Source organism: Solea solea, chromosome 2 (assembly GCF_958295425.1).
Source record: "Solea solea chromosome 2, fSolSol10.1, whole genome shotgun sequence".
Taxonomy (NCBI): domain Eukaryota; kingdom Metazoa; phylum Chordata; class Actinopteri; order Pleuronectiformes; family Soleidae; genus Solea; species Solea solea.
The window spans coordinates 36,186,055-36,211,189 of record NC_081135.1 but is presented as its reverse complement, the minus strand read 5'-3'; the positions used below and the strand labels follow the sequence as shown (position 1 = coordinate 36,211,189).

The window sequence follows — 25,135 nt, the reverse complement described above, 5'->3', positions numbered from 1 at the left end:
AACACTGACACTCACACACACACACACACAGAAAACTCTTTCATTTATCGACACATATCTACATGTTTAATCATGATAAAGAGACTAAAAAACAAGCAATAAAGCACTTACGATAAAGCTCTCTGGTTTGCGATGATAAACTCAGGTCTCCCTCCTTTGTAGATCAGCCTGGCGTTGGACTTCACCCACACCCACTCGTTGGTCTTACTCAGGAGCCGGAAAACACACAGTCCAGTCTCTCCTGTTTTTATCACTGCAATAAAAATAAACCACACAAACACACAATGAGAGTAAATACTGGTTACAACATCACTGAACCTCGTTATTTATGTATTTATTTCATCCTCTCCTGTTGTTGTTTATTGTTTGTTCTTGTAACCACAAATGACTAGAAATGACAGAAATGATCATATATTGTCCCATACAAATGTTTGTATGAGTATGTTTTCTTTTGTATTGTATTGCTGCTATGTTAAAACAATTGAATTTCCCCTTAGGGATGAATAAAGTATTTCTTTTCTATTCTATTCCATTTGTATCCAGATACATTTTTACTGTTTTGATGTTGGTCTACCTGTCGAGTGACAATTTCCAGATAAAACAAAACTGCGTTCATATGTTTAAATTCAAACCTACTGCACATGTGTTTGTCGGCACAGTACATCATGTCTGCTGCATGAATGAACTGGTAGCCGGAGCCTTTCATACAGATTTCCAGCTCCGAGTAGCCCAGGACGACCTTGCCCCTGTAGAGAGACGAGCAAAGACAAAAAGACAGCACATGAAGTTAGTTTTACTGCAATAATATACGAGTACATAAAGCAAAAGTGGTGAAGGGAGACTGAGGCACCTGCTGTCAATGCCTGTGGGTGTGAAGTCCAGCTTGTGTTTGGTTTGAAAGAGGAGCATCTTTGCTCTGATCTCCACAATCGCCGGAGGTTGGACGGGTATCGCGAGGGTGAACAGCGCCAGCTGAGGCTTGTTGCACACCTGGTTGTCCCTCAAGACACTCTGGCCGTGGAGGTACTTCAGTCGTCCCTGGAATTTCAATGCCTGGATCGGGGGGATAGATATAACGTGAGGTAAGTAATCAAAACAGTATAGCGTGGCTACAAATTGACAACTTAAATATCGCCGTATTGACCAGAAAGCCGGAAGAGTTGTCCAGGAGGCAGCGGAAGCGACAGACGAAGGTGCGCTCCAGGAACGAGGAGTTTTCCGGGGGGAGCTGTTCGGGGCTGTACATCACTGTGTTAGCAGCGCTCAGGACTGAGAGCACAGACAAAAAAAAAAAGTCAAAATGACGCCTGTGCAGGATGAAAGTCACGTTTTAAATTTCAAACTCACCATTTCCACCAACACAGGCTTGCGGGGGCTTCATGGCGAAGTGCAGCTGCTCTCTAAACAAGTCCCGGTCGTCGGTGTGAATGAGATCATACACACTCTGGTGAACAACATCTGACTGTTGGCAGGAGAGGGGACAACAAGACATCAGCCACAATGCGAGGAGCTCACAAACACTACACGGTTCTCAAAGTATGGGGCTGTGGGACCAAAGAAATGTGCATACTTTTCCCAACCCAACATACGAATAAGTTAAAACCAAGGTTCTAGCTAGCGCAGAAGAAATCAGAGAACTTCCTGACAAAAATCACACGCAAAAACGTTACAAAATGAAGTCACGAAGGATATTTGTATTTTTCAAGAGAAAAATAATAATCAACATTAAGATTAATGTGTACATCGTGAGGTCCTGGAACGACTAGAGAGATGCAGGCTCCCCCTTGTGGACCTCACTGGGACTGTATGTTGGTGAAATATTCATGATTTTAGCCATCCCTGATTATCCCAGTAACGGAAATTCACCACAGTCAACTGTACATACATATTGTGTAATCTGTAATCTGTAATGTTATATAAAAGCACTTAGAGAAACAGAAGAAGAAGAAGAAGCAGCAGCAGCTCACCTGATGGAAGCCCAGGTAATCCTTGATTGTGGACGAGGAATAAAACACCAAACCATCTGACGTGACCACAATCACAAACCCGTTCAATGCCTGCATGGGGGAAACATACAGTCAGTCAGTTAGTTAGTTAGTTAGCAAACACACACATCTCATTAAATTATATAATTACAATTAATAATTGTATTACAATATGGCGTCAGTTTATTGCTCACTCATTGTTTTATTTATTTAAATATTTATTTTATTCATGTTTTTGCTTATAGATTTATATATGCAGGCACATAGTCTTTACGTTATTCTTCATGTTAGTTAGTTTATAGGTATTATTGTATGGTTGTGTGTGTCTGTTCTGGGAGAGTTATAGTAGTTTGTAGATGTGGTCGCCTTTGTATTGTCTTTTTTTTCCAGAAGAAAATGGAGGAACAATGACTTTGGAATGTGTTGTCGAGCTGTAACGTCCACTCTGTACACTGAGAAAATAATTTATCTAAAAAGTTATTTTTCCCCAAGTAAAATAAATAAAAAAATTAAAATAAATACATTCATAAAGTTTCCAGAGTAAAACACTGGTTTTGTGCTCACATTTCAAGGAAGCTACTGGAAAAACAAGCTTGTTTCTGGTAATAAATGAATAAAAAAATAAAGAATAACAAATTTAGATAAAATTAAATTAATTAAAAAAAAATAAATAATGAAAATGTAAAAATCTAATTCAAAAATACATTTAAAAAAAAGGCGCCGTTTTTAATATTTAAGATTAAACTGAGTATTTTCATTTTCATGATTTCAATGAATCAGTTATATTTTGTCTATAAGGGCACATAATTGATCAGTAAAAGCAACTTTTAACGACATTTTATAGTGTGTGTGGATGAGTTTTAAGTGTAAGCAACAAATTAAATATGATTTATGTATTAAAAAAAAAAACTATGTCAGTTTTGGGATGACAGTCGGTGAGTCACATGGCCCAGCTGTAGCTCCTCAAAGAGCCCTTTGTGCGACACAATCAGTGCCCGTTGTGATCACTGCGCAGAGCAAGGTGTGAAAACATACGTGACAGGTGAGCGCAAATAAACAAGGCACATGACGGCATTTGACAAGCAGAGGTTTTGTTAAAAGCCACCGAGCATGGCCAGGGCTTTGGCACCCGGCACCAAGACGAGCAGTGTCACCTGTCATAACTTCCTCCTCCGTGGACAGACCTGGATTACCTGTATACAACATGACTAATGCGCAAATAAACAAAGTTTGACTGTGCATTTGTGCACCTGCCGGGCCTCGGGGGCAGGGGAGTGATGAATTACACCGTGAGAGGAACGTCACCTCCGACTGTTTCAGGGTGGTTTAAAGGTGGCTTTTTTGGTTCTACAAAGGGAGTTTTTTGCCAAGCCTTTTACATACATTCAAAATCACATTTTAGTTTTCCCGTCTCGTACCTGGAGGAGGAGGTCCCCCTCAGAGAAGCTTGTGGCGTCCGCGCTGTTTCCATTCTGTCCATTCTGTCCGTTTAACCCTTTCAGTGCGGGGAACAACGAACCGTTGCCGCTCTTCGTGGTCGCTGTAAAAGAGGAGACAAAAACAAAAGGCAAAGAGGATATCAGTATAATTTCTCTCAACAATCGATGCTTGTATAAATGACAGTGTGGTAAAATAAACATATCATAACCGATTAGGCACCGTACATCAATTCACAAAATGAGCAAGCACTATAGGCGTCACTGGAGAGGAACCAGACTCAAAGATATCGATTAAAGTAATCGTTAGTTGCAGCCCTGGTTATTTTCATAATCGATTATCTTCTCAATTAATCGCTTGGTCCATAAAATATTGAAAAATGTGGATCAATGTTTCTCAAATGTCTCAAAATGATTCAGTTTTAATAATTTCTTTGTTATGTGAAGTAAACAAAAACAAAAAAAAAACAAGAAAATATTTATATTTAAAAATCAGAAAAAAATTTAATTTAAAAGTTTAAAGTTTAATTAATTTCAAAGTAGTTCATTATTATATAATTATTTATTTTAGTAATTGACTAGTGAACTGGAACTTTACCAAAAATCAAAACAGCCCCAGTGTGGATCTATAAATATTCTAATGATAGGTCATAAATCCGCAGAAGAAAAAGCAAAGCCAGCTCTCAGTCGTTGGTGCACTGCCAGAAGACAGGTTTTCTCATTGCTGGGAAACCGATATGGCAGTCTGCGTATCCGCACACACATAATGCATGCGCAGAAATAACACACACACACACACACACACTGTCCTCTTGTATCTGTCCCTGGAGGGTTTTTGTAAGCAGTAGCCAACAAGAGTGCTTCCCTTATCTGAAAGGCCACTACAGGAAAATCCCAGGATATGGCCTCTCCCAACACGTCAGTGCAGTCCTGTCACGCAACTCCTTAAAGAAGGGAAGGGAAGGGGGCCCCCCCACCCGAACTCTCCTCTCCAGCACAGACACATAAGACACTCCACACCCCCGTCGGAGAGAACTCACACAGCGTTTACATAAACACCCCGACGTGCACGGACTGACACTCGCACCGAGTCTGCATGTGCAGCCTCAGATATCAGGCAAGCACCAATTAAATAAAAATCCCACACACACACTCATCATGATTAGCTATTCCCACTTCAGCCAAACATGCTGGCCAACGCAGGCCGAGCTACGTCAAGTTAAAAAATCTGGATAATCCAATACATCCCTCATGGGTTGTTTTTTTCCCCCGTTTTTCTTTCTCTTTTTCTTTTTTTTCACTCTATTCAGAGATCGCGTGAGTGAGTGGGCCTCTCTGTGGCTGCCTGTTTGTTTTGATTCGAGTTTTCTTCCCCAGCGGTGAGCGCTCTATTCTCCCTCCCCGTCTTTTTCCATTGTTAACAGTTTGTGGCACAGTTGCTCGTGTGCTTACACAGGCAGTCCTCCATGCTGCTGCTGCTGCTGCTGCTGCTGCAGGAGGAGGAGGAGGAGGAGGAGGAGAGGGGAGGCATCATGGATGTGTCATGATACCCGGACAGAGCTTGACCAGAGGCTAGAGACACATTCTTGTGAGTTTGTGGGAGGCCGTGAAGGAAGATTCCCACTGACATCAAACACAGAGCAGGAAGGAGGAGGAAGTTTGTGGTATTATCAAGACTGGATTGACATGATTTTTTTCTTTTTTTTCTTTTCTGTGTGTCAACACCAAGGCCAGGAAACACTTACTCTGACACTAAGGCCACATGTAAGCCTGTGGAGTTGTTCTACCGGTGCCGAGGACTGGTTTACAATCCGATGATTTAGATCGACACAAGGCCAACTAATGGCCGAGATGGATGGCTGCACTCGCTAATCCTGAGCATGGCTTTGTTGATGTTATTTCATTCAAGTTCTGAGAGAGAGAAAATATGATACCTGGACGGACAGTGTGTAACAAACAAACAAACAAACAAAAAAGCCTTAAAGACTGAGAAGTCAAGCCTGGGAAGTAGGTCAGAAGTAGCCGTAGGAAGTCTGAGCTTTGAGAGTTATTCGTCAGATATTCTGATTTATTAAATAAATAAAACAATAATTTCCCATTTCTTTGCTCTTGAGGTTTGTGTATCACAGATGCACATTTACTGTCCAAACAATTAATCAATCAACAAATCGAGAAATCAAGAAAGCGAAGGACAAATTTGTTGACGATAACCCCAAAAAAGTCAGTAAACATTCTCCTGAGGTTCAGCTCTTTTTCAATAAAACACAATGTCAATTATGTTCTTATTTATCTGAGGAAACTAAATGAGAAAGCATGGCAAGTATGAGTGGGCATCATGTGCTTGACAGATGGCAGTCTAAAGTTGCCTGGTTGAAGGTGATATCTGTGAATTTCTGGTTTTATTTTTTTATTTATTGTCGATATAATGAATTAATGGAGGCACTGTGGCGACCCCTAAATGTAGAAGCCGGAAGAAGAAGAAGAGGATTATGATTGTTATTGTTTAAAATGCTCAACAATGGCATAATAACCAATCATTTCTAGAGGCCAAACCTGTCAATGTACAACCCACTGGGGATTTATTATCGTTTCTTTGCTCCGTATGACAAAAAAAACATTAAAAACTATTACTTTTGTGGACAAAACATCATAAATCAAGGTTTAGGAAGCACCAATTAACATTATTTGGCATTTTATGAGCCAAACAATAACTCGATTAATCAAGAAACGAATCAACCGTCTCATCGAATCGTTGGCCGCGGCCTAATTTACAAAAAATCTTTTTTAAGACACGGTGTAATCCGACACTAGTTTTACCATGGAACTGCAGCTTCCCGTTTCTGAAAAGAGGCAATTATAGGATTGATGAATTGCTTTTCATGTAAGAATCACTCCGGGCAAACAACAGGGAATGAGGTAAGCTGTAAGGGATTTTTTGGCGTCTTTTCACTGTGGGATAATTAAGTGAAATCCAGAGAGCCGTGATGGGCCACGCAATCAAGTTTGACTATTGTAAGGTCTTGCTAGCAGCGTGTAATAGTGAGATAAAAGACAGAGAACATACAAGTGGATTTATTTGCAGGGGTAGTATTTTAGCATGGCGAATGGCCGTAGAAACAACAATAATAATAATAAAAAAAGTAAAACTGGAGCAGCTTTAAAGTATCTGCATGTGCTCTGAAAAGTAAGGAGAGGGAAAAAGGAAATGCTGTCACAGATTGGACGCCTGCCATATTCAGACTGAGTATAAAGCATGCCAGCAATGCATAGGGGAATATTATCTTGATTTGAAAACATTTAGTTCCAGTAGATCCTGTACAGAGATCTCTGTTCTCACGCAGATGTTCAGGAAAGGGCGGCGCTTGCGGGGTGGAAAACATCCAATGAGCTGGATCACTAAGACCATTGGTTTGTCCGTTCACCTGTCAATCAGCCCTTTTGATTAATGTGCCTGTTTCGTCTCTGTCACCACGGCACATAAAGAAACAGCCTTCCAGCTTGCGGTGATGAGGCCAGAGTGTCATGTCCAAGACAAAGAGGGAAAATTCAAAGCGTTGGATGAAAACCAGAGGTTTGTCTTACACCTCATAAGAAGAACTAGTGCAGCCAGTGAATGTTAACAAGCTTTTTCTTTGTTATTTGCACCAACATTTGCCTTTCACACATTTTTATGTCCTTTTACACCAAAACCTGATCCAGGAGTAGAGTTTCCTCTATGATATCTGCAGCAAAGATCTGTTACTGGTTCATGTTCATGTTGTGCAACATTTATGTCTGTGCTGGACTGTGGTGATGTGATATTGATCACATCATCACAGACACCACATGAGAGGATGTGTGTGTATATATATATATATATATACACATACACACACATCCTCTCAAAGCTTACATGCTCTGGATACTGGATTTTGAGGTTCATTACACCCTTTAATCCACTGATACATCATAGTTTCTTGTATGCTAGTGTTGGACAATCTGACTGATGATCAACAACACCAGCATGTTCTAATTTTTTAGGGCCCATCTTGGTTCTGCTTCCACCTTATCAAGACAACATCTTTCAAAAAGTACACAGAGTTATAAGTCTTCAGGCCCAGGACTTATTCTTACGGTTGGTAGCAAAGGTCTATATTGAAGTCAGGAAAGTGGAACAATCTATAAAATGATCTGGAACTTATTTGGACACTTTCAAAGTCATTTTAAATGACTTGGAGGCAGAAATGTTACAATTTTCTATTGTATTCTGTGTGTCTGAAAAGTCGTAACCCTGTCACTTCACCTTGTTTACTGGCAAAATCTGTTAAAAAAGACATGAACCTGCAGGATTGTAAAGGTTGTGGGTTTGTTGTACGTCGAGGTCGGGTCTGGGGGCATAATGTTCAATCAACAAGGCACTATTTTTAGCCGTTTTGGTTTCTTTTTATCTGCTTTTAAAAGTAATGGCAGCAGCCTTGTGCCGGGCACAGCCGCAGAGGGAAGACAAAGCCAAATTCAGGTTACTGTTTAAAGGGGCGTGCCTCGCATATCATGTCGCCAAAATGATGCTTATCAGGCTCCAGGTGGTCAGTCAAAGCTCTTAACGAGGCAGGAATGGTGTAAAACTATACCCTGAGCCAGAAATATGATAAGTCTAAGTTTAGCGCTGGAAAATCACAGTGTATGTGCTTGTCGCAGCTGATAGATGTAGGAGTGAAATACTAGGCCTTATCCACACGGAATCCGAACTTTTGTGTGAACATGGCATCGTTTCAAGAATTGTCTTCATACACACAAAATCCCACACAATGACTAAAAGCTGCAGTACCAATGCCACCTGTAAGTGGTGCTGTGACGCTGCCACCGAAAGAAATGTGAAAGAAGAAAGTAGTTTTTCACTTGCTCCAAAAATCGCGTTTTAGGGCTAGCCAATGCTTCCGTGTCGTCATCGTGTTAAGCCAACCTCTAGCGTCATTCGTGATTGGTTCCTTTTTTCAGGAGATTGTGAAATAAGTGTCCTTGCCACACGTGTCTGCAGATTCAAACCAAATACAACAACTACTACTGATTTCTAGAGATCGGCATTGGTCATAGAAAAGCCCAAAAATCAAATTTACTCTTCTGAATAACAACTGCTAAAAAAAAAAATCCTTTTCGTATCTGGTTAATTTCAAAGTTATGGTCCTTAAATAAATTTAATAATACATCTTCTGTGCTTGTGATCCCCGACCAAACCTCTAAACGGGACCACAGCTGATGTTGATTGGGCACATAAACAAACAAAAGCGCTTCTTGGAACACTACATGTCACAGAAAGCCTCGGTGGGCGAAGTTTGTCTCCAGACAACCGGGAACGGGAATGAAGTTGGAGCTATGAGAGGCGAGGAGATGCAGCGCTGTGGTTTAATGCTGGAGAGACTTGAACAAACCATTCCAGAGAATGGAAATTGTTAAAAAATGAAAACATGATTAAATCTGTCGCCCAGTGGTTGCTCACATTCTCACGATATTTCCAAGCGGCGAGTCATGAATCACAAGCTTGCAGGCGAGCGCCGTCACTCCAGCAAAGATGTCCCTCTTCTCGCGTGTTGTGACACTGCCGGGGCCATTTGCAGAGGCTTTTCAGAGCTTGTACAACAAAAGCACAGCTTTCATGTAGCATATCCTCATAACAATCCCGGCAGGATTCAAAAACAAACAAGACTGGGCTTCCCATGCTGATGCTTGTTCTTGTCTCTTTATTTTTCCCCGCTACACTTGTGTCGTGTGTATGGGTTTGTGTGTTAAAACGTCCCAGAATACCAAATTATATTAAATTATAGCACATAATATGGTGTTACCACATCAACGATGATTGCTAACAGGCCCTGGATGTTTTCAATGGACTTGGAAAGCAAGTCCACATTTTTCCCTCAAATTTCTAACAGCATCACACAAATATGTCAGCAGCAGTGATCCACGGGCCTTTCAAAATATCCAGTACTGCCTCGTCAAGTCACGCTATGAGGAGAGCGGTCCTGCTTTCAATGCAACCTAAATAGCCAGATCCATTATCGGGTCTGTGAATCTCCCTTGCACCCCCTAAAAACTGCTTATGTTTGATCTTCTCTCTAAAGCTTTTTTTTCCCTTTCTTTTCAACGGTTTATAAGATATTTATCTCAAATTCTAGGCATGTCCCCACGTGTACAGCCATGCCTGGCGTGTGTTTTGACTGGGAGAACCCTTGAGATTCAACCACGGTGATCTTGTTTAGATAGACGGCAAAGGTCCCGTGTTTTGGGAAGCCATCCTTTGACTCAACGTTTCATCTTCATCAGCTTGACATGACTAAAATCAGGGCAGATTGTACATTTCAAATGATTCATCCCCACTGAGTTTATTATACACGCTGGACTTAAGGAGCTTACGGGTACTGCACAGCTGTCACCATGTGTTCCCCAGGATGTAAACAGACACACATCAAAACTTCATCCAGACTCGTTCCTCGTCCATTCCATCCACACCTGAAAACCAGTACTGCATGACGGTTCATGTTCACCCATCATGCTTGGACCAGTGTAAACAGGAAGCAGAGTGTCTGTTTGCAGTTGCCTTGCTTGTTTGTAGAAAACACTACAAATGAGGAACAGCAACATAGAGCAAGCAAGACCAGGGATGTCTTGACAACAAGCTGAAATGTTTTAAATTCTGGTGGACAGCAAACACCCGAAGAAGAAGAAGACGACGATGATGACAAGGATGGCGACGGGCTCCGACTTCATCGTTTTCCCACAGTTGTGTATTTGTTGTATACAAAACAACGCAAGGGTGGCATTTTCAGAGTCTTTCCTTCTGGGACCTGTTTTCCAAAAATACCATTTTAAGGGCTCCCACAACGCCAGTTCCATGTTGATAAAAAGGCCGACACTGTTCAAAACTTGTGCCGATTCACGTAGACTCGTTCTCATGTGACGTAAGTGGACAGAAACATAAACAAAAACAAAAAAACAAGTCAAGTCCGAGAGTCTGCTTTGTTTTTTTATACAAACACGACACATTCTGACATCAGAGGCAGAAGCTGTGACTTTGTTCCTTTACCTATATCTACCCCCAAACAGCGTTTCAAAAATCCACCACATGACACTAATCTGTATCTCACCATCTGTACACGTTATACATAGACAACACAAACTCTTTGAGAGTCAAAAAATATCCACACTGCGTGACATTGTTGACCTGATTGCCTACCAAGATTTCACTCTTGGGACGAACTCAAGCTTGAGTCTACTTTTCTCGAGTCTAATGCACAAAACACTGTTTTGGCAAGGATTAACAAACTTTAACCCAAAGAGGGATGAATGAACTGCTGAAAAACCTGTGAAACATTAAACTAGAACACACAGCAATTCTTATACGTGTATTTACACAGCCCTCACAACCCAGAGTGACCTTTGTGTCACAGGAGGTCTACAGTCTCCTCAAATGACTCTAAATGCTGTAGGTAGTGTATACGCCGGGCCTGTGTGTACACCAAAAACAGAGAACCAGAAGAAGACGTGACATAAAACACATGAGTCTTGTGAGCGGTATACAGTCTTTTCAATCAACAGTATAATGTAAAACTGAAAATAAAAGTTAAACATAGGGTGAATGGAGGTGGGGGATGTGACATCATCATTCTCTCAAAGTTGTGTATTTGGTAGCATACACAAAAAACACAAGGCAGGCGTTTTCAGGCCTCATGCACATGGAAACAGAACTTCCACTGTACAATCTTTTTCATTCTTAAGAAGTTTTCCACAAACAGGAAATGTCTTCATCCACACATAACACCCCCCCCCCCCCCCCCCCCATGACTCAACGCTGTAGTATATGTGGTATACTGTCATTACACCAGGCTTGTCTGAGTGCAGCTTGGCCTTAAACACCCTCCATTGGCCCATTGGAAAAATAACATAGCAATGTTAACTTGCTTCGCTGTGACATGAGCGACGTAAACAGTCGACCTCAGCAAACTCTCACAACATCAAATACCCTTCACTACAATTCTCATTTTAACCTAAAGAAGTGTAACAATATGCTGTTGGGAGATTCACTCTACCTTTGTAAAGGTCAAACAGGCTAAATGTTTTGTCTTCTGTAGGAGCAGCTGTAGCAACAATCTGCTCCTACATGAACATCTGAGCTCTTAACTACCAGGTCCTACTGAAGATGACACCAAAAAGCTGTAGAACTCACAAAGTAGGCAACACGAAGCCACATAAATACTGCGATCTGATATCCCTCAGAACAATGTCCAACAATTCTTACTTTGGCTGCCATTGTATTCTTAATCAAACAGCCCAGGCGTTGGTACAAGAGGATCCCGTAGAGAAGGTTTGTTTTTTTTCAAAACACTTCAGTCTGCATTAAGTGTCACGACAGCCAAGAAGACAATCTGGCACTTTACCATGCCAGGTAAAGCGCTGTGTGCGGCGTCTGCTAAAGCATGTGTGGGCATTCTATTTTAAATCCACTTTCACAGACTAGACAGGTATTTAACCTGAATACTTTTATGGTTTGATCTCAAATTACTGCTCTGTTAGCAGCCAGAGACTCCAGTCTGCAGCTTTAGATTTTTTTTTTTTGCTACACCATAGAATTACGCACAATTACAATGCAAAATTGCCAGTTAAATTTGCTCTCTCTTGTTCTTTCACTCACCCTCACATGCGGCCTTTCCATTCTTAGCGTCAAACTCAATATTTATAATTAAGTTTTTAACATTAGCGTTACTTAATTGAGTTTCCGGCCCTCAGACAGAACCACGGTCACTGTAGCCACAGACACTGTCTGACCCATTTTTGCTCCAGAGCAAAACCAACAAATGATGGCTGATGTGTGTTGACCCAGACTTGACCCCCCACCATCATGTTACCCTTAGCACGACATCAGTTATCGGAGACAATCAATTCACACACACACACACACACACAATCACACGCTTAACTCATGATGCCATTAACGCTGTAGTTCTACATTTCCATATGGTTAGGCTGGTCACAAGAGACAGATTAAAGACAGAATGGTAGATATTAAATCATTGTTGGGTGACATATCTCTTTAAGGCAAGATTATGTTTTGACTGGCAGTCAGTCAGAGAGTGAGAGAGTTGGTAAGGCAATTATGTGTGAAACCACTGGTAATTACAGTGAACATGATGCAGAGGGACCATGAACTGGTTTTACACAACAATGCAATGATGTTCTTTTGGAGATATGCGTATGTTGTTTTATCTGTTGGTTGAACCCTACCAAATCTACACCCTCTTCTTTTTTTAGCCAAGTCTGCTACTGGGACTTATGGCGGCAAGTCTTTCAGAAACCGCTTTATCCTCCACATGAGGGTTTGTTGATATAGCACTCAAGGTGAAGTACACCTTGGACAGGTCGCCAGTCCATCGCGGGGTCAACACACAGAGACGACAGTCATTTGCATGTTTTTTGACTGTGGGAGGAAACCGGAGAACCCAGAGAAAACCTCAGTCGAACCAAGACCTTCTTGTAAATCGATCACAAGTAGTCAATTAATCAAGATAATAATCATCAAATCAATCAATTAGAAATGATTTGTTCTCTCCAAGCTTTGAGTCTTCATCACATTGTTCTTCTTCCAATTATTGGACTACTTTTGTCTGGCTGTTCCTCATTTATTGATTGTTTGTAAGAGTTACACTATTAACCAGCTGTTATTAAGACTGATAACCAGTTATTATTTCCACTGTGTGATTGGCCACAAAATTGCTTACTCACAGTTGAAGGATTGAATCCAGAGCTACAAAAAAAGAGGAACAAGCTGCTTCATTGGCTTTTTCTTAATAGCTGCTGTTAGTTCTGCCTTACTTTCTCCTCATTCACTACTGCCTCACAACCGCAATTACATGTTCTTTCAATGCAACTGATTTAACGACGGAAAATGAAATTTCCGATAAAGATTTCTTTTCCAGGTTATGTTCTGGTGTTAGAAGACAAAAAAATAATAAAATACAGTATGTGCTTGTTAGCACAGTGTTGGCCACACAAATCAAAGCAGCTTTGTATCTTTGCTAGCTAGTAAGCTAGAAACTAATCCATATCAGGGTAACATGTGTTTTCATTGAGAGTCAGAGAAAACATTTGGTTCACTATCCAATAAAACTACAAGATCACAAAGGCTGAACAAAGCGCACACAATGTACTAAAATTAAACAGCGACGTGACACATAATGTCAGCGAACCCAGAGGCACCAGAGTAACTTACTCACCGACTCATTTGCCAGCACATCAGATAGTGTTTTTCAGAACTATCGTTTGCAGGTGGTGAAGTTTTGTACGTAACTCACACTTAATTGGCTCAAACACATGAGTCATCAGATTTCCACAGCCAGGGTGCCTGCAAGTCTACTCGCCTTACAATGAAGATTTAATATCTTCAATAACTATTTCATAATCTTTTCTTTGTATCAAGGTGAAGACGGCGACGGCAGGTGTTCACAGAGAGGGTGGAGTGAGGTACAAGCATTGAGGATGTGTTGTTTCCTAAAACCAGATTCCTTCATGCTTCTCATTCCTGCCTCGGCTGTCAGAGGTACTGCCAACACATTTGCATATGCTGTTCTCTAATCACTTCCAGTTTGAGTGCTTACCATTATGTTTCTCAAAATTTCATTGCCTACTTATCGAGCCTTGTTACTACAGATCTCACTCCACCAATGTTAGCTTTCTTGGTTATGACTTAATCCATATAGTCCAAATTGTTATGATTAGATTTAAGAGGACTAACAAAGGACAAGCTTAAAAAATAAAAATTTGTTGCCAGAGAAGCAGTAGGAAACTATGATTCATGCGAGTTTCATCAATATCTAATTATTATATTGAGTCAGTCTAGTTCAGTGTTTTCCAAACTTTATATATGGGCACCTGTTTTTTAAAATGGAAAACTATCATGACCCAAATCCCTGGGAAATCATTGATAATTTCATTTTATGCATGCTATTTACACATAACTCTAAAGGGTTGGGGAATTTGTTTAGGGACCCCCCTAAAAAAAAGCTCCCCCAGGACCCATCTGATTCCCAACCCAGTCTTAGTGGGAATAAGCAGGGATGTCAGGGAGATGGTGACACTGTTCGACACTGGTGGAAATCATTGGAAACACAGCTGTGGACCCAGACTGGTGCTCACCTTTGAAGTAGCTCTTGACCCTCAGGTATCCGACACTGAGGCGAAGGACGGACAGTTTGTCGAGGCGAGAGCGAACATCCTCGGAAAAAGGCAGGAGCTCCGTCAGGCGGTCCAGCTCCCCATTCAGCCGATCCCGGTGTCGCTTTGAAGGGTTTGACTTAACAACGCCATTCCCTTCAGAGATTTTCTTTCTGCAGAGAGAAAAAATATCGCTGGTTACTTTCTAAAGTGTGAAATATTCAGGAAAGGCCTGTCGTCCAGACGATGGATGGACCAAGACTGATTCACTCCCAATTTGGCTACCTGGCCCTTTATAGAGCATAAGAGTCTGTTGTAGGCTTCAGTGTGACTCACTCAAATTAAAACATGAGGCACACTAGCTTTGAGCAACGCTCCAAAGTGCTTCACATGTGCACCGAAAAAAAAGAGGCTTCCATTAAAGTGACTAATAAATAGTAGAGTTCTGCTGAGTCAACAGCGCGACAGCTCACTTGATACCTGCATGAGTAATCGCACCAGGTGCAGAACAAAGCAAACAAGCCAAGACTGTCTTGAGTAAGTGGACTCAATCCAGTACTACACAATTCTGTCGAGGTTTGTATGAGGCAGGGACATGATCCGACCTAGATCTGACCCAACTACCACATGATCCCTAAAGGTTTGAGCTTCGCGGTCCCTGTAGCCAGATGGGGTTTACATTCTGGAATACATTAGCATGGAGCTAGTTGGAGAATAAACCAGGTTTTATTTGCACGAGCAAGACGAAACAAGGCACTTTAGTGACCAGGAAGTGGCGTAAACGTTGCCTTGAGAAGATGCTGATGATTTCTGGTAAAGTTAATGGACAATTAAAAAGCATTTGGTGGGCCCAAAAAAATCAGAACCTAACATGCAGGATGTACCACACCGGAAATTTTACTTGGTGTAATTTAAAGAGGGTGGACGAGGACAACTTTAGGACAATCTGCAATAATTTTGTATGGCTTTTTATCCACATGGAAGCAGTCTTTTAGGGTCCCATGCATTTTCATGTATACAACCAATACTCAACGTTGGGAAAAAGGCCTTACTGTTAAAATTTACCATACATTAAAACATATGTTGGTCTCCAGCCAGCCAGAGAAAAATCAAGTCTTTAGCTTGCTTACAAATATTCTTCGCCCTGGTTCCTGCACAATATTCATCTCATAACAAAGTTGTCCACTTAAAGTAATAAAAGTAACTTACATTAGCGTCCAGACTGACAATTCAGTGTTATTGGGGCTAATAAGCATAAAACAATTCTGTTAGCATTCATCTGAAATTAAAGTAATGTGACCATGAGACAGCGAAGGATCAACCAGTCTGTTTGCTCGTACAAAAGATCATGACACAGGCCACATACTTTACCTTTGCAAACAAGGCACCAGTTCAATGAATGAAGGAAATGAGCTTTGCTCCAGAGTAAACTGTGCAGACATTAGCATGAAAAACAGACAAACTAACCCGAGGTAATTCCAGTTTTTCAGAGAGGAATCCACTTGTTTAACATGATGGCGGCTTCATATGTGCCGCTTGACCCATGCTCAAGTGCAAAACACAAACTCATGAAACTAGATGGAGATGCATATGATTTCCCACAAATAGGACACACATGATAGCACAATTATTTAATGTGTTGTTTAAGTAATACCGCAAAAAGCATTGTTGGATAAACAATGTCATAAACTGTGCCAATTATGGTTGTTTAATGTTCTTGTTGCTTGTTTGAGTTGGAAGACTTCAGTAGTGTTATGAACGTGGCCCCGTGTTGACATGACGGGGCAACATATGTGTTTAAAACAACAACTTACTAAGTCTACACATTCACTCATAATAATTCAATTTTATGGTGTAGAAACTGAAAAGAATTGATTCCTCAAAAGAAAATTAACTAAATTCAGAATGTGGTATATTGATAGTAATCTAAAAGTAAGATTGTATAGAGATAACTTATGACTTATGAAGACGGGATGAGACAGTATTTAATTCATGTGTACTGATCCACCAAGTATTGTGTCATTGAAAAGTACACAGAGGCTAAATAAATATTACCCCAGACACAAATGTTCCCCTCAGCAGAATTGTATGACCTTGTCTGGGTCATGGTTGGCTTATCTCTATAGGAGCTTTTATAGGTTGTGTCCTTGAGTGCAAATCACCTACAAATGCTCCCAATGTGTTGATATAAACATGCTTAAATATATAACATGGTAAACTTTGCAGTAGCCATTCAGATCTAGGAAATGTGGGGTATGGCCAACTACTACCATAACATACTTGCAGTTTCAGATTTGGAAATTCTTTACCTTTCCATACATTTCTCTCTATCCTGAAAAGTACCTTAATGGCAGGCTATTACATTTCCTCCCGTGCCACTGAACACAGTGTAAGGAATGCAGACTAAACTCAATTGTTGGCTTCAAATCCAAGCTGTACCTTCCCAGAAATGGAGTGGGACTGATCTCACTCTCAAGAAATGCCGAGTGGAGACAAAAGCCAGCATTCAGGACCAATTTTTTTTCCACCTTGATTTGCTATGGGTCACGGGGGTAGAGTAGCAGACATCAGGGCATTCATTGTGGGAAAGAAAAGAGGTTTTACCTCATCTATTCATTTCTATGGGGATTCCTGATATCAAGATCCAAATTAAATGAACTCAAACACCTCTACCACATGAAGCAGCCCCCAGATACACAACAGTCTACTGTTGGAGCACTGTCACATATTAGTCTCCTGAAAGCATATGATGCAACTGCCAGATCCAGAGGCATGACTCGCTATACATGTTTGGCTGCAGACAAAAAAGACTGCACATTTAGAAGTAGGATCGCTTACAAGAGAAAGCTGTAGGCTGCAAAGAGCTTTGGCAAAAATAGAATGAAGAACACAAAATGACATATGTTGTGCATAAATGTCCAAAAACAAAGATTGGCTTCCAACAAGAGTGGTTCCATTTAACAAAAAAAAAATCCTACGGGGCTAAATGGCAACATTTTATGATGGATTTAGAGAATCAGCGCATTCCTAAATCTGAGGTATTGCTTTGCTACTAAATTGCTAAATTTGCTGTGACCAGTGGAGCTTCAGAGCTATGCGGAGGCAATAACGTGACATAAAAGGGGAATTTTGCCATCAGTACATCTATGTTGAGGGGGGGAAAAAGCACAATGGATCATGTTTACAGACAATGGAGAATAGGACGCAGGGGTTTCTATCACAAGTTTCTAAGGAAATTTTTTGTCGGGGGGGGGTTTACCTAAGAGTCTATTATTCTCTGTCACGGAGCAAACCAAAGTAAAGTTTGACACTGAATGTTTTACTTTTCATGTGCCCAACTTATCTGAAGTAAAGTATTATTATCAGGACTGTGAATATTCTCAGTCATCCACGTTCCTGTGTTAAGGCACTGTTGCAAAGATGCAGCTGTAGTAAGATAGCAGTAAGAAGTAATGGTCTGTTCCATTTACATTAGAAGTCGGATGTAAATGGGAGTGACTTCAAGTTCCAGTTAAAAAGTCAGAAAGAAAAAGGATGCAAAGGGGCTAGCAATTGCTTGCAAAACCAGTCAATAACAATCCTCAGTGCGATATTTTGCATTCTGAGTTGAAAATCCGATGGAGCGTCAACTAGAATGCACGATCAGATATAGGTACTATTATTTTTTCCATTTATCTAAATGAAGTCCACCACACTCACATGATTACTGAATAATGACATTCAGGGTTTTTGGATTGCATGAGTTTTTCCTTTTTGGGTTATAAGATCCAGTCACTTGGGCCAGTATCGCACTGATATCAATACTAAACATTGCCATAAAAAAACAACCCTGATTGAAAAACACAATAGATACTGGGTCAATGATATTCTCTTCATTGCTTTGGATAGAAAATAAGTTTTTTTCCACAGAAACCCTGTCCCAGTGGCCAAGAGAATATATTAAAGAGAAAACAATCATTCAAGATAGATTTTTTTTTGCTCCGGGAGTCAAACTTTTAAAAAGCAGTTGATTGTGACTGTGTTATTATTCTATTGTTGGTTAGTACTGCTACTTATGAGAACACATACTTTTGTGTTTGTTTGTTTTTAACACTTTTTCTGGTTAGGTTGTTATTATAAAAAAAAAAGTGTCCGACTACTCGTGAGTTTGTGGAGTCCTCTTTGAAAATTAAACAAAGGGCAAAGAACAAAGGGTAACTGTATCGGTGTTTACCAGGACTGTTGGCGCTCTGCCACACCCCTTATCAGCATGTCTGCTGGGTGTGTGTGTGTGTGTGTGTGCACGCGTGTTTGTCTCAATCGCCGTTGATGTGCAAAAACAACATTTTCATCAGCGGAGCATATTATCCTTCCTAATTAAGAATACAAGTGGTTGCCAAGAAACTGTCACATTTTGTTCTCAACCACACAACTGATGATCTACTTGTGACAAGGGATGAGTCCGATGCAAAACTCTATTAGGGGGGCTAGCATATTTTTTTTTTTTTTTGACATTTCAGTCGACTAAGTGCCCACTCTCAGTAGATCGCTTGTGTAAGTATATCGCAATATTTATTTCTGAAATACTCAGTATTTTGGAATATCTTGATAACATCGTATCGTGACTTAAATGATGTGATAATATTGTATCATCCCTAACCGATACTGGTCAAAATCATTGGGTCAGATATCGGACAGATAAAAATATTAAACCTGATGCAATCCAGTGTACAAATGTATATAAAAATAAGCAATGGCATTTTGGCTGAGTCATGTTGTGGGCTATTTATTTCTTCTTTGTACGAGATTATAATTTTTTCCACTGTCAGAGAATTGTGTCTTTGATTTAGCTTGAAATGGCTAGCACAAAACAGCTGAAGACTGATATGGAGTTGTGATATCGGTATCGGACACGGAAAAATGGTTTTGTGCCATCCCTACTTGTGATCCACATGTTTATTGCATATTCATATGCCTGGAGTTGTTTTAATAAGTCAAATAATATTTTCAAAGTGACATCATTGTGTGAGGAACCTGTGGAGGCGGCAGTAAGAAAGGATGATGCAGGTGAATTGAATGTGTTGTTTAAGTAATACCGCAAAAAGCATTGTTGGATAAACAATGTCATAAACTGTGCCAATTATGGTTGTTTAATGTTCTTGTTGCTTGTTTGAGTTGGAAGACTTCAGTAGTGTTATGAACGTGGCCCCGTGTTGACATGGCGGGGCAACATATGTGTTTAAAACAACAAAAAAAGGCATGAAAACATTGTTGCCTGGAAACAGAAGACGGCGTGTTCTATTCAAAAACGGTGCACAGGTCACAATAAATAGACGCATTTCATTTTAATTAAAGAGCAGGAATCATGGCGATGGAGACGGGCAACGTACACAGGCGGCATCCGGGTAATAAAACCGAGAATGTGGATGGCCAGATCTGCCGTGGAATGCCCCTGTGTGTAGTGACCACAGCTTTTTTACAGCAGGCCTCAGTGGTGCCTTTCTGCAGCCGAGCCCAGCTGGGCCGTCCGGGAAACCTCAGTCCACATTACACAGTCCCACATCTTCAGAGACACAGACACAGGCCACCTTTGTATTTTGGGATTCAGTCTGGCAACAACAAATTTGCAATTTGCCAGATCCCTATAAGCGGACATGCATGAATCCATATTGTGCGACACACCCTTTTAACTTCAAGTAGGTTTATGTTGTACAATGTGATTAAGAAAAATCCCTTTTTGAAGTCTTAGACTTACAAATGCCCTTTGTGTAAACAAAACGTGAAGCGGATTAGGTTTGACGTCTGGTGTTGATCAATGTTAAAGCAATAGCAGGACCCAATCCTGTGTTTTGGATCATCTACATTTAGAATCTAGAAAATGTGATTTTAATTAACAGCGACTGGGTTTGGCTATATATATATATATATATCTTTGCTGAGGTATGACATTGTAGTTAGACTCCAAAATATTGAACACTCATTCTCCTTTTGACTCAATTTTGGTCACCACCAACTTCTATGAAAAACACCTGGCCTTCTTAGCATCTCAAAGGTCCCGTCTGTCTGTCTGTCTGAAGATTAATCCGTCTGTCATTCCAGTTTTGGCCTCTCAAATGAAATTTAAGACAGTTGACTCAAGTTGGTCCGGTCAGGGATATTCCTCTTTAGGGCCTGTCACTACAAGCCAGCAGTGCTCCTTCTATACGTTTGTATAAATCCATTAGAGTGTTGAACTATGTGGAAATTTACACAACTTGCACAGGAACAAACCTGAAACTGATCTGAAAGCTGGATCGCTGCCAAAGCTGGAGACAGGTTTTCACTTGAGCTTATTTAAGTTTGCTAGATTTGATCTACTAACACAAACATAAATCAGCAACTCTGAATGCTGACGAGTCACTGAACTCCTTTGTCAAAGAAGAATAACATTGTCTGTCATTTTAGTCATATAGATCAAAAAGTAAGTGCAGGATTTTGAAATAGATCATCTGCCCTGAATGTTCCTTACCTGCCTTAACCCTAATCTATCTATCTATGTATATGTGTATATGTGTATATGTGTATATATATATATATATATATCAAATTTTGTAAAGAACTAAAGTAAAATATTTACTGAATTTTTGTTGTCATAAGGAGCAAAAAAACTGAAATATTCACATTTAAGAAGCTGGGAAATCAGAAAGGTTGTTTTAATTATTGAAAAAAACAAAAAACACTCCCGATTATGAAATAAGCTGATGATTAAGTAGGTAATCGATTAATAACGGATTCATGAAATAATCGTTGCAGCCCTAGTTTAAAGTGTACATTACAACAGTGTTTCTAAAAGACTGGGTTGGGACCCACAGATGGGTCACGGGAGATCTTTTTTTGGGGGTCACCAAACAATTTTTTTGGGAAGATTTTTGTCCAACCTTATGCACATAAAACAATTAATTTCACAAACATTTTTTGGAAATGATTTGTTTACTAATTCAAAATGATATCACATGTTACAGATATGGCTGTAAATGACTCGCTAAATTATGCACAAACTTGCTCTTGACATGATTTATATTGTGACGTGGGTCTTTAAAAAGTGGTTACCCATAATATAGAAAGTTCGAGGAAACACTGCAGCAAAACGTGTATGCATTACATAATTTGCCATAGTTGCACCATAAATACAAAACTACCCCATAATAAAGTTTGACACTCAACTATTTCAAACAGGTAATAATGTTCAAGTGATTTTTCATTTTTATATTATCATTAATATTATTATTTAATTCATTTTCTATGACTTTATCCTCCATATGCTAGCAACTGCACCACCGTGTGGCCCAATGTTTATTGCAGTATTATATATATTATGTAAGAATAATTATTATTATTATTATTATTATGAATTAAAATAAGAATATGAAACAGGAGATGAGTGCACAGTAGAGTAGGCACATACAGTACTTGCAGGCAGCACAGACTGAATCCAGAGCATAGGAGGCGGGGCCATATCAGATTACAATAACAAATTCTCCGACTTGATTGTGATAAATGCGCGAGGGCATTAATCCATGCCAGATCTGAGCTTCGCACGGAAATTTTTAAGGTAGTCCAATAGATGTATTAATAGTACAACAACATGCCAAAAAAACAAAAGTGGTCACAGTTCTCGACACAAAAACACGAACAAACATGATTATATTTCACCCAGTGTTAACTGTGAGTGTTATGACTTATGATTCTCATCCGGGTTATCCGTTTTAGAAGTTTAAACTTGAGCTACCTTAACAACTTACCTGCTTCCAAATCAGTAGAGTTGGCCATTTTAAAGTCGCACGAGTCGCATCAGGTTATACTGTAAGTTTGGCTGAAGCCTATTTTCGGCACTGGCCAAACTGAAACGTGCATAATTTTCCCATTAAAGTGTATAACTGTGTTCTTCTTGTCCTTACTTTACCTCAGTATTACCTGTTGTCCTTCCTTCAAGTGCGTAACACGGATTTCAACGTGTCTTACACTAAATTCAAAGCGCCTGACTTAAATTTAAAACTACGCACCTTCACAGTACGCAGCTTTTAAAAGTCACGTAACTTTCGGGGTGTACGCGTGTACAGTACACTTGAACGCGTAACCGCAACACAAAAGCAGAACTTTCAATGCGTTATAGACGACATAAGTCTTACTGTTTGAGGACGGGCTTCTTCCTCTTCTTCGTAGCGTAACCACCAGAGTTTCCCAACATGGTGTCACTTAAGTCAACGCTCATAGATTCTGACATAAGCGTAACTTTTGTTTTTCCTTCCTATGGCCGCTTTTACTCCCTCGTTACCGGGACTTCCTCCACCATCCACACGGCGATGATTCGTGTTGCGTTAAACCCTCGAATCCAACTCCCATGATATCCCAAGCGGTCTTGTACGGGCTCAGTGGAGGCTCTGACGCCGCGTTGACAGATCCCGTGGGCGGTCGCTGTTGCTGACCTTGGTCGGTGCAAACTGTGGCAGCAGACTGGAGTGAAGACTGCCGCCGGTGGTGTGCGTGCGAAGAAAGGGGCGGTGTAGTTTTACAAAAAAATGTTATGGCGCAGATTTCAGTTTATGCCCAACCCACCTTCTATGGATAAACAGCGCCGCTCTATTTTTCATTGTTATTATTACTCAGAGTCACTGTAGTTTCCCCCCTTTTCTCTTTCACGGGGCGTTTTCAGGAAATGTGTGTGTGTGTGTGTGTATAGTCTGTCAGAGCTGTCTTTTAAGGTGGACTGGACTATGTGACTTTAATACCCACATTGTGTCGACATTGTTGACTTAGCTGAGGCTTGTTAATGTCAAAATTACCAACCAGAGCTGGAAATATTCTTTAAAAAGCACTCCATAATAATTCTATATGTGTACATAACATAATGTGTGGCGCGTGTACTGGAGAATGTACTCCAAGTATGTGTATATCCAACATGTTAATCCGACACACAAAAACTTTTAAATAAAAGTGCCACAGAACCTCCATAGACATCATGGAAAAATGTTACTATTCAAAACAATAACGAGAATAAGAGAGGCCTTATCTAAACAGCGATAAATGGTGCTTTGCGCAACACACAAGAGTAAAATAAGAATACAAAATGGCACTAAATGAAAGAAAATAAAAACAAAAAACAATTTAAATCAGTTAAAAGTCTGATTCTAGTCAGACTAAGACAATAATTCGGTTTTGTTAATGCCATGTAAACACGTCAGTTTGACTAAAACTGGATAATGTGATTGGTAGTCCGATTACTCCTGCATGTATGCGCTTAGTCGGACTGGTATCGGACTTGGCGTCCTGTGCATGCACCAAAATTTCCTCCCCGGTCTTTGACACAAGGTATAAACTGCAGCACTGTTGCTGGAAATCGTACGACAGAATAGTCAGACTATAGCCTTAGCTTGATTAAACTGTGCATGTAAAAGTACCGACTGACACTGGTCAAAAACCCGGAGTAAATGGGTTCTGTGACCCGTAGGAATGTATGTGTGGCTAGTCCATACAACCACACTTCAGAAAACCTGATCTATCCCTTTAAATATGGTTTAAGTCAGCAAAGTTAGTTTTCATCATCTCACTGCAGAACAGCAACAGATAGAGACATGTAGCCGAGGTTATTATGACCCATTAGCTCATGAGCCCATCCTTCCTCTGTAAACAGCGGTGTTTATCTTGGGCACACTTTACTTCCTCATACAGTAACAGTCGTCTGTCACGATCCCATTCCCTGCATGGAGTTTTATCGCTCAATCAAACACCAAACTCTGTTTTCCTAAATCCGATAAAACGAGTGTGCTCACTTCTCGTCATGGCATCGTTAGAAGTCACCGTCGCTCTCATTATTCCGACATGTGTTTCCGTGTTTGTGTCTTTTCGGACAGTATCCTATTTCTGCACAGGCGTGCTACCGTTTCCTAATGCATGTCGGAATAAGGAGGGAACTTTTGACACCAACACGCGGCAACAAATCTCAGAGTGCAAAACATCAAAGGGAGGCAGGGAGCAGACATTTCACGTTCTGCAGCTGAAGGGTTTTGACTTTTGAATGACTGAGAGATGCCTGAGGTGCAGGCTTTCCTTTATTATGGCAATGTCTCTGGGAAGGAATACTATTTTGCCCTCAAGGCGTCAGCAAACTCAAATAGACATGTTCATGTCATAGTGACATTCTCCTGATTTTGTGTAGACAATGGATCTATAGAGCTCTGAACATCACGTGGCTCAGTTTGCAACAGTGCCAGTTTCAAGCTTTAATGTGGACCCTTGCATTTTATTTTTTCTCCTTTTTCTCTACAGAGCTCCCCCTACAGTATCGGAGTATATACAGGAAAAAGCTTCTGGAAAATGAATGGCACCAGTGCCAAGCTTTAAATCAGAACTTTGTTATTATTTTTTGAATGTCTCAAATAATGCTAGCACTGCCCCCGGGAAGCAGTTGGTGTTTCTTGCGAGACCTCCTGATTCTGGACACCGGGTCGGCGGCCCTGATCTTGCAAGGCTGGCTTTCCGCTAACAGGCAGTAGGGGACAGTTGAGACAGCCCCCAATA

The 25,135-nt window shown here is 40.5% G+C and overlaps 1 protein-coding gene across 1 annotated transcript in view; it reads right to left on the bottom strand.

Moving 5' to 3' along the window:
• Positions 1-23,195, bottom strand: part of LOC131475172 (aryl hydrocarbon receptor-like) — a 35,445-nt gene extending 12,250 nt beyond the window's left edge. Inside the window, 8 exon segments of the mRNA XM_058653082.1 lie at positions 112-253; positions 637-746; positions 851-1,053; positions 1,145-1,462; positions 1,968-2,057; positions 3,404-3,525; positions 14,582-14,772; positions 22,747-23,195. Of these exon segments, the coding sequence (XP_058509065.1) occupies positions 112-253; positions 637-746; positions 851-1,053; positions 1,145-1,462; positions 1,968-2,057; positions 3,404-3,525; positions 14,582-14,772; positions 22,747-22,841 (1,271 nt within the window). The 5' untranslated portion in view covers positions 22,842-23,195.
• Positions 23,196-25,135: the final 1,940 nt, after the last annotated feature.